The sequence below is a fragment of the Heptranchias perlo genome, unplaced genomic scaffold, assembly GCF_035084215.1.
Source record: "Heptranchias perlo isolate sHepPer1 unplaced genomic scaffold, sHepPer1.hap1 HAP1_SCAFFOLD_358, whole genome shotgun sequence".
NCBI lineage: Eukaryota > Metazoa > Chordata > Chondrichthyes > Hexanchiformes > Hexanchidae > Heptranchias > Heptranchias perlo.
In genome coordinates this window covers 177,310-188,761 of record NW_027139370.1, presented here as the reverse complement: position 1 = coordinate 188,761, position 11,452 = coordinate 177,310, and the positions used below count along the sequence as shown (strand labels likewise).

General features: G+C 48.9%; 1 protein-coding gene across 5 annotated transcripts in view; it reads right to left on the bottom strand.

Annotated features, from left to right (window-relative positions):
• Positions 1-643: 643 nt before the first annotated feature.
• The window catches only part of LOC137311560 (zinc finger SWIM domain-containing protein 1-like), a 69,878-nt gene continuing 59,069 nt past the window's right edge, over positions 644-11,452 (bottom strand). For all 5 annotated transcript variants that reach the window (XM_067978686.1, XM_067978685.1, XM_067978688.1 and 2 more), the window contains exon 8: positions 644-5,483. In XM_067978686.1, the coding sequence (XP_067834787.1) occupies positions 5,425-5,483 (59 nt within the window). In that variant the 3' untranslated portion in view covers positions 644-5,424. The remainder of the gene's footprint in view (positions 5,484-11,452) is intronic.

Sequence of the window (11,452 nt, the reverse complement as noted above, 5' to 3'; positions counted from 1 at the left end):
ACCTTTTGTTGTATAATAATACAAAACAATGAGCGTGCTATGCTTCCCCACTTCAGTGAATTGTCTTGCTTGACTTGAACAAAATATCCAGAGTCCCACTGGCAGCCACCCAGAGCCCCACTGGCAGCCACCCCGGAGCCCCACTGGCAGCCACCCCCGGTGCCCCACTGGCAGCCACCCCCGGAGCCCCACTGGCAGCCACCCCGGAGCCCCACTGGCAGCCACCCCGGAGCCCCACTGGCAGCCACCCCCGGAGCCCCACTGGCAGCCACCCCCGGAGCCCCACTGGCAGCCACCCCGGAGCCCCACTGGCAGCCACCCCCGGAGCCCCACTGGCAGCCACCCCCGGAGCCCCACTGGCAGCCACCCCCGGAGCCCCACTGGCAGCCACCCCCGGAGCCCCACTGGCAGCCACCCCCGGAGCCCCACTGGCAGCCACCCCCGGTGCCCCACTGGCAGCCACCCCTGGAGCCCCACTGGCAGCCACCCAGAGCCCCACTGGCAGCCACCCCCGGAGCCCCACTGGCAGCCACCCCGGAGCCCCACTGGCAGCCACCCCGGAGCCCCACTGGCAGCCACCCCCGGAGCCCCACTGGCAGCCACCCCGCCATGACCAGAGAGGAGATTCTACATAAAATGAAAGTTCCAGTTTAAAAAAATCCTTTATTGTACAGAATTCACTCTGTAGGTTCACGAGCTTCACTACAACTGTTAAAAAGTGTGAACAATTCACAATCACATAGGACCTTTCACACAAGGAAAATAATTCGAACCAATACTATACACTGAGCTATCCCAACACTGTCGGAAAAATGTTTCCCGTTTTGACAAAAGACTTGATGTATTAATTAAAAAGAAATGTTTTCATTCACATGAGAATCAATCGGGTACATTGATCATCGAGAATCAGCCATTGCACAGAAGCTCCAGAGAGAAGCTGAACAATTTAGATTAAAACTGCTTTGCAGAGAGGGCGATGAACACACGGAGCAGAGCAGTGAGGGGAGGCAGATAATGTCAGCACATGGGGAACTGGACAGATACTAGCCGAAAGAGAGAGAGATACAGAGATATACAGAGACAGAGAGACAGAAAGATAGATAGACAGAGAAAGAGAGATATTGGGGGCAATTTTCCCAAGAACGGGTGGGTTCGGAGTTGAAAATAGTTGTTTTTTGGGTCGTGACTGTAACCCGGCTTTATTTCCGGGTTGAACGTCGGAGAGTAAAAGTCCAGGCTTCCCACTGGGAATGCAAAGTCTGAAAATTTTGCGGTTGCGACCCAAAAAAACCAACTATTTTCAATTCCCACCCGCCCCCAACCCACCCGTTCTTGGGGTTTAAAATCACCCCCATAGAGAGGGATAGAGAGAGAGACAGAGACATGGAGAGAGTGACAGAGATAGAAAGAAACAAAGATAAGACAGAGTAAAAGAAATATCGAGGGATATAGAGAGACACGGCGAGAGAGACAGAGAGAGAGAAAGAAACAAAAAGATAAAGAGAGATATAGAGAGGGATACAGAGAGAGACAGAGAGAGAGAAAGAAACAAAAAGATAAAGAGAGATATAGAGAGGGATACAGAGAGAGACAGAGAGAGAGAAAGAAACAAAAAGATAAAGAGAGAGATAGAGAGGGATACAGAGAGAGACAGAGAGAGAGAAAGAAACAAAAATATAAAGAGAGAGATAGAGAGGGATACAGAGAGAGACAGAGAGAGAGAAAGAAACAAAAAGATAAAGAGATATATAGAGAGGGATACAGAGAGAGACAGAGAGAGAGAAAGAAACAAAAATATAAAGAGAGAGATAGAGAGGGATACAGAGAGAGACATCGCGAGAGACAGAGATAGAGACAGATACAGAGATAAAGAAACAAAGGTAGATAGACAGACAAAGAGATATAGAGGGATACAGAAAGAGACAGAGAGCGAGAGAGAGACAGAGAGAGATAGAGAGAGAGGTGTACAGGATTCTTTGAAATTTGGTTTTGGCCAGATAGATGGAGTGGTTTCTTCTAATCCTGTACATTCCTATTATGTCATACTCAGGCGACACATACATTACATCTGAAAGAGTGAGGACTGTTTGTTGGCAGTGGCCCCTATGGATAGTCAGGGTGGATTATTAAGAGATGGGGTGGGGGTGAGGGAGGGGGGAGGGGTTCCTGTCACGCACATGTCCAGGATCGCCCCATATTTCTGGTCTTCCCGATGAGAGGCTGAATGAGCTCCGAGCTGCCCATTTAGCTGGACGTTGTAAGCCCGGTGGCACTAAAGAGTTTTCCCAGTGTCCCGGGCAACATTCATCCCTCAACTAATCCCACCAAAGACAGGCTAACCGGTCATCTGGCTGATCGCTGTCTGTGCCGTACCTCTGGTGCCGTGTCTGCAGATACAGTGCACCTGCTGTGTTGTAAATGACAAACAGAACGCACCAAATCCTCTGACCGAACCCGAAACCTTTGGTCAATGGAACACTTCACCCAGCTTCTGGATCCAGTGTAGAATCAAGCACTGTGCAGTCAGGCACAGTAAAACCCCCCTCAACCCCAACTTCAACAGAACACCGCCCACTACAAGTGAGACTTCCACCATTGATCACACTATCCCCCTGAGCTCTTTGAGTGACGGTGACAGATGGTGGTCCAGCTTTGCACGGACTAGGAAGTGGGCTCAGGTCAGCAAAACTCGTTGCATATCGAGACCCTCACAGGCAGCAGACAGAGGAGAGTCACTTGGCTGGAACCTAGGGCTCCTTGGGCCTGGGGATGTCCTGCCAGCCCATCAGTTGCAGTGCACGGTCACGCTGCCGCCAGTGGCCTTGCGGACGAGATGAAGAACTCGCTGAGCTACATTGGCTCCCGGTCCGGCAACACCGCAAATTTAAAATTCTCATCCTCAAGTTCAAATCCCTCCACGGCCTCGCCCCCTCCCTATCTCTGTAACCTCCTCCAGCCCTACAACCCCCTGAGATCTCTGCGCTCCTCCAATTCTGGCCTCTTGCACCTCCCCGATTTCCTTCGCTCCACCACTGGCGGCCGTGCCTTCAGTTGTCTAGGCCCTAAACTCTGGAATTCCCTCCCTAAACCTCTCTACCTCTCTCTCCTTTAAGACGCTCTTAAAACCAAGCTCAATCTTTGACCAAGCTTTTGGTCACCTGTCCTAAAACCTCACGTGGCTCGGTGTCAAGATTTGTTTGATAACCGCTCCTGTGAAGCGCCTTGGGACGTTTTACTACGTTAAGGGCGCTATATAAATGCAAGTTGTTCTTGGACTAACCGGCTCCAGCAAACAATGTGCTTCCAGTCCGGTCCACTGGACAGCAGCCGATCCCCTCACTAGCTCCGGGCACTGAGGATAACTACAGCATGGCTGGGGCCCCAGCTGAGATGAGCTAACTGCACACGGACCGAAGACTGGGCCTGGGACCTTGCTGACCTGCACTCTCACCCAGTTGACAGATGTAATGACCCTCAGGCGCTCTATGGCCTCAGTCTCTCCCACTGCCCTATTCAAATATTTGTTCACCATCTTTCAACCTGACCATCCCGGAACTCGAGAGGTGGATTTTCAGCAGTTTTCCCTTCCTCCCATTGAAACAATGCTCGGTCCAGCCCTTCCCAGTTTAACATCACCGCATGGCTTATAACACGGTGTTATACTGTTACAATCTGGCAGTGGTGTTACACTGTCAGTGTCTCAAAATCTAGAAGAATGATATTTATATTGTGCTGTATCATATCACAGGATGTCCTGAGGCACTTCACAGTCAAAGAATTACTTGTTGAAGTGTAATGACTGTTATTGTGCAGCAAAACATGTGCCCAACGCCCCACAAATTGAGATAAATGACCGGTTGATCTGTGTCAGGTGGTGTTGGTTGAGGGATGGATGTTGGCCCAGGACACTGAGAATTCCCTGCTGCCCCTCAAATCATCTCATGGAATCTTTTACATCAACAACTCGCAGTCGAGATATCGCCTTTAATGTGGAAAAAACATCCCAAAATCCTTCACAAGCCAAAGGAGGAGGGGTGACCAAAAGAGGTGGGTGTTAAGGAGGGTCTTAAAGAAGGAGAGGGAGGTGGAGGGAGTTTAGGGAGTGAGTCGTCCACCTGAACAGGGCTTAGGTTTGACATTTCACCCGTCAATGCAGCACTTCAGCACGGCAACAAGTGACGGTTAAGAATACGGGCTCGCGTCCTGGTGTGGGGTTTGAACCCATGACCTTCTGACTGAGAGGTGAGAGTGCGATGAAAAGACCCAAATTGACATCTAATTTGAACTGTAAGTGTACGTTTTCAGGGAATTTTGGAAAATAGTTCTTGTTGATCCCAGTCAAATAAGAATCTGCCAGAGTTTGATGAAGGGTTAAACACAGGTTAAATGTCATAACCTCTCTTCTCTTTACAGGTGTTGATTTACTTGCTGCCTCGTTCCAACATTTTCTATTTTTAATCTTTTAAGAACTTTTAGGGCACTCTCTCGCCAATGGCCTGACAAGGTAAGGACACGATGTGATGTTGTACGGAGGTGCACTGACCAGGAAAGCCCCAGGCTCCGTTCCCGGCCTGCAATGAATTAGCTGATCTCAGTCAGCCAGCAAGGGTGGTACAATTGCTCCCGGCATCCTCGGCTCAGGGAAATCAGGCCGATCACTGCCCAGCGACCCCTGTTGGAAAGTGTGAGGGCGCCATGATCTAATTGAATGGCAGGACAGGCTCCTGTTCCGTGTCAGTCACTGACAGGGTCAGGCTGGACGGCTGTTGTCTAATATCGTGTCCACACCAGTATCGAGGCTCAGACTAGGTACCAGAGGTGTGTCAGTACCTGTGGAACAGTATGGGCAAACCCAGCCCTATCCCGCATTGCCCTCTCGCACCAGAAACGCATCGATTGCCTGCAGAGATTGATAATACTGTCCACTTCAATGCCCTTCTCTGCCCACCCATCCCACAACTCAGTTACCCCAGGGGTTACAAATGTCCACCGGGTCTCCCCTTCCTACTCCCAACGTCCTCATGTTTAGACTCGTGCCCCCGTATATTCGAACCCTTCACTCCAGGGAACCATTTGACAATTCCCTTCACAAATCTTGAAAACTTTATACTGAGATCACCACAAAAATCTCTTTCCCGAAGAAGGCAAGCCGAATTTCATTGACGTTCACGCCCACAAAATTAATTTACTTCGTAGCTGAATCAAAGGCCTGTCGATAGCTCACTGTGCAGTGGTGATTGGGTGTGTGCGTGTGTATATCTAATATAAGTGTGGATATACACACACGCACACACACACACACACATGCGGTGTCTGAGTATGGCAAGAGAAGACAACCTCAGTTCCAGACTCTTGGGATCTTCATAACGTGGGCAGTCACGGTGACCTTGAGGGGCTCTCACTGTACGTACGACGGGCCTGAAATCAGTTCTGATGCATTTCTTCAACATCACTTGACTCGTTGGGTGGAGCCGATGATCTCACTGAAAATAATATAAACACCAGTGAGAGATATTAGAGGACGCGCACAGTAACAATAGGTGACAGAGGACGCGCACAGTAATAATAGGTGACAGAGGACGCGCACAGTAACAATAGGTGACAGAGGACGCGCACAGTAATAATAGGTGACAGAGGACGCGCACAGTAACAATAGGTGACAGAGGACGCGCACAGTAATAATAGGTGACAGAGGACGCGCACAGTAACAATAGGTGACAGAGGACGCGCACAGTAATAATAGGTGACAGAGGACGCGCACAGTAACAATAGGTGACAGAGGACGCGCACAGTAATAATAGGTGACAGAGGACGCGCACAGTAACAATAGGTGACAGAGGACGCGCACAGTAATAATAGGTGACAGAGGACGCGCACAGTAACAATAGGTGACAGAGGACGCGCACAGTAATAATAGGTGACAGAGGACACGCACAGTAATAATAGGTGAGAGGACACGCACAGTAATAATAGGTGATCGAGGACACGCACAGTAATAATAGGTGACAGAGGACGCGCACAGTAATAATAGGTGATCGAGGACACGCACAGTAATAATAGGTGATCGAGGACACGCACAGTAATAATAGGTGACAGAGGACACGCACAGTAATAACAGGTGACAGAGGACGCGCACAGTAACAATAGGTGACAGAGGACGCGCACAGTAATAATAGGTGACAGAGGACGCGCACAGTAACAATAGGTGACAGAGGACGCGCACAGTAATAATAGGTGACAGAGGACGCGCACAGTAACAATAGGTGACAGAGGACGCGCACAGTAATAATAGGTGATCGAGGACACGCACAGTAATAATAGGTGATCGAGGACACGCACAGTAATAATAGGTGACAGAGGACACGCACAGTAACAATAGGTGACAGAGGACGCGCACAGTAATAATAGGTGACAGAGGACGCGCACAGTAACAATAGGTGACAGAGGACGCGCACAGTAATAATAGGTGACAGAGGACGCGCACAGTAACAATAGGTGACAGAGGACGCGCACAGTAATAATAGGTGACAGAGGACGCGCACAGTAACAATAGGTGACAGAGGACGCGCACAGTAATAATAGGTGACAGAGGACGCGCACAGTAACAATAGGTGACAGAGGACGCGCACAGTAATAATAGGTGACAGAGGACGCGCACAGTAACAATAGGTGACAGAGGACGCGCACAGTAATAATAGGTGACAGAGGACACGCACAGTAATAATAGGTGACAGAGGACACGCACAGTAATAATAGGTGATCGAGGACACGCACAGTAATAATAGGTGACAGAGGACGCGCACAGTAATAATAGGTGATCGAGGACACGCACAGTAATAATAGGTGATCGAGGACACGCACAGTAATAATAGGTGACAGAGGACACGCACAGTAATAACAGGTGACAGAGGACGCGCACAGTAACAATAGGTGACAGAGGACGCGCACAGTAATAATAGGTGACAGAGGACGCGCACAGTAACAATAGGTGACAGAGGACGCGCACAGTAATAATAGGTGACAGAGGACGCGCACAGTAACAATAGGTGACAGAGGACGCGCACAGTAATAATAGGTGATCGAGGACACGCACAGTAATAATAGGTGATCGAGGACACGCACAGTAATAATAGGTGACAGAGGACACGCACAGTAATAACAGGTGACAGAGGACGCGCACAGTAACAATAGATGACAGAGGACGCGCACAGTAAAAATAGGTGACAGAGGACGCACACAGTAATAATCGGTGACAGAGGACGCGCACAGTAATAATAGGTGACAGAGGACGCGCACAGTAATAATAGGTGATAGAGGACACGCACAGTAATAATAGGTGACAGAGGACACGCACAGTAATAACAGGTGACAGAGGACGCGCACAGTAACAATAGATGACAGAGGACGCGCACAGTAATAATAGGTGACAGAGGACGCGCACAGTAATAATCGGTGACAGAGGACGCGCACAGTAATAATAGGTGACAGAGGACGCGCACAGTAATAATAGGTGACAGAGGACGCGCACAGTAAAAATAGGTGACAGAGGACGCACACAGTAATAATAGGTGACAGAGGACGCGCACAGTAATAATAGGTGACAGAGGACGCGCACAGTAACAATAGATGACAGAGGACGCGCACAGTAAAAATAGGTGACAGAGGACACGCACAGTAATAATAGGTGACAGAGGACGCGCACAGTAATAATAGGTGACAGAGGACGCACACAGTAATAATCGGTGACAGAGGACGCGCACAGTAATAATAGGTGACAGAGGACGCACACAGTAATAATAGGTGACAGAGGACGCGCACAGTAATAATAGGTGACAGAGGACGCGCACAGTAACAATAGATGACAGAGGACGCGCACAGTAAAAATAGGTGACAGAGGACGCACACAGTAATAATCGGTGACAGAGGACGCACACAGTAATAATAGGTGACAGAGGACGCACACAGTAATAATAGGTGACAGAGGACGCGCACAGTAATAATAGGTGACAGAGGACGCGCACAGTAACAATAGATGACAGAGGACGCGCACAGTAAAAATAGGTGACAGAGGACGCGCACAGTAACAATAGGTGACAGAGGACGCGCACAGTAACAATAGGTGACAGAGGACGCGCACAGTAATAATAGGTGACAGAGGACGCGCACAATAATAATAGGTGATCGAGGACACGCACAGTAATAATAGGTGACAGAGGACGCGCACAGTAATAATAGGTGACAGAGGACGCGCACAATAATAATAGGTGACAGAGGACGCGCACAATAATAATAGGTGACAGAGGATGCGCACAGTAATAATAGGTGACAGAGGACGCGCACAATAATAATAGGTGATCGAGGACACGCACAGTAATAATAGGTGACAGAGGACGCGCACAGTAATAATAGGTGACAGAGGACGCACACAGTAATAATCGGTGACAGAGGACGCGCACAATAATAATAGGTGATCGAGGACACGCACAGTAATAATAGGTGACAGAGGACGCGCACAGTAATAATAGGTGACAGAGGACGCGCACAGTAATAATAGGTGACAGAGGACGCGCACAGTAATAATAGGTGACAGAGGACGCGCACAGTAATAATAGGTGACAGAGGACGCGCACAATAATAATAGGTGATCGAGGACACGCACAGTAATAATAGGTGACAGAGGACGCGCACAGTAATAATAGGTGATCGAGGACACGCACAGTAATAATAGGTGATCGAGGACACGCACAGTAATAATAGGTGACAGAGGACACGCACAGTAATAACAGGTGACAGAGGACGCGCACAGTAACAATAGGTGACAGAGGATGCGCACAGTAATAATAGGTGACAGAGGACGCGCACAGTAACAATAGGTGACAGAGGACGCGCACAGTAATAATAGGTGACAGAGGACGCGCACAGTAACAATAGGTGACAGAGGACGCGCACAGTAATAATAGGTGATCGAGGACACGCACAGTAATAATAGGTGATCGAGGACACGCACAGTAATAATAGGTGACAGAGGACACGCACAGTAATAACAGGTGACAGAGGACGCGCACAGTAACAATAGGTGACAGAGGACACGCACAGTAATAATAGGTGACAGAGGACACGCACAGTAATAATAGGTGACAGAGGACGCGCACAGTAATAATAGGTGACAGAGGACGCGCACAGTAACAATAGGTGACAGAGGACGCGCACAGTAATAATAGGTGACAGAGGACGCGCACAGTAATAATAGGTGACAGAGGACGCGCACAGTAATAATAGGTGACAGAGGACACGCACAGTAATAATAGGTGACAGAGGACACGCACAGTAATAATAGGTGATCGAGGACACGCACAGTAATAATAGGTGACAGAGGACGCGCACAGTAATAATAGGTGATCGAGGACACGCACAGTAATAATAGGTGATCGAGGACACGCACAGTAATAATAGGTGACAGAGGACACGCACAGTAATAACAGGTGACAGAGGACGCGCACAGTAACAATAGGTGACAGAGGACGCGCACAGTAATAATAGGTGACAGAGGACGCGCACAGTAACAATAGGTGACAGAGGACGCGCACAGTAATAATAGGTGACAGAGGACGCGCACAGTAACAATAGGTGACAGAGGACGCGCACAGTAATAATAGGTGATCGAGGACACGCACAGTAATAATAGGTGATCGAGGACACGCACAGTAATAATAGGTGACAGAGGACACGCACAGTAATAACAGGTGACAGAGGACGCGCACAGTAACAATAGATGACAGAGGACGCGCACAGTAAAAATAGGTGACAGAGGACGCACACAGTAATAATCGGTGACAGAGGACGCGCACAGTAATAATAGGTGACAGAGGACGCGCACAGTAATAATAGGTGATAGAGGACACGCACAGTAATAATAGGTGACAGAGGACACGCACAGTAATAACAGGTGACAGAGGACGCGCACAGTAACAATAGATGACAGAGGACGCGCACAGTAATAATAGGTGACAGAGGACGCGCACAGTAATAATAGGTGACAGAGGACGCGCACAGTAATAATAGGTGACAGAGGACGCGCACAGTAAAAATAGGTGACAGAGGACGCACACAGTAATAATAGGTGACAGAGGACGCGCACAGTAATAATAGGTGACAGAGGACGCGCACAGTAACAATAGATGACAGAGGACGCGCACAGTAAAAATAGGTGACAGAGGACGCGCACAGTAATAATAGGTGACAGAGGACGCGCACAGTAATAATAGGTGACAGAGGACGCACACAGTAATAATCGGTGACAGAGGACGCGCACAGTAATAATAGGTGACAGAGGACGCGCACAGTAATAATAGGTGACAGAGGACGCGCACAGTAATAATAGGTGACAGAGGACGCGCACAGTAATAATAGGTGACAGAGGACGCGCACAGTAACAATAGGTGACAGAGGACGCGCACAGTAACAATAGATGACAGAGGACGCGCACAGTAAAAATAGGTGACAGAGGACGCGCACAGTAACAATAGGTGACAGAGGACGCGCACAGTAACAATAGGTGACAGAGGACGCGCACAGTAATAATAGGTGACAGAGGACGCGCACAATAATAATAGGTGATCGAGGACACGCACAGTAATAATAGGTGACAGAGGACGCGCACAGTAATAATAGGTGACAGAGGACGCGCACAATAATAATAGGTGACAGAGGACGCGCACAATAATAATAGGTGACAGAGGATGCGCACAGTAATAATAGGTGACAGAGGACGCGCACAATAATAATAGGTGATCGAGGACACGCACAGTAATAATAGGTGACAGAGGACGCGCACAGTAATAATAGGTGACAGAGGACGCACACAGTAATAATCGGTGACAGAGGACGCGCACAATAATAATAGGTGATCGAGGACACGCACAGTAATAATAGGTGACAGAGGACGCGCACAGTAATAATAGGTGACAGAGGACGCGCACAGTAATAATAGGTGACAGAGGACGCGCACAGTAATAATAGGTGACAGAGGACGCGCACAGTAATAATAGGTGACAGAGGACGCGCACAGTAACAATAGGTGACAGAGGACGCGCACAGTAATAATAGGTGACAGAGGACGCGCACAGTAACAATAGGTGACAGAGGACGCGCACAGTAATAATAGGTGACAGAGGACGCGCACAGTAACAATAGGTGACAGAGGACGCGCACAGTAATAATAGGTGATCGAGGACACGCACAGTAATAATAGGTGATCGAGGACACGCACAGTAATAATAGGTGACAGAGGACACGCACAGTAATAACAGGTGACAGAGGACGCGCACAGTAACAATAGATGACAGAGGACGCGCACAGTAAAAATAGGTGACAGAGGACGCACACAGTAATAATCGGTGACAGAGGACGCGCACAGTAATAATAGGTGACAGAGGACGCGCACAGTAATAAT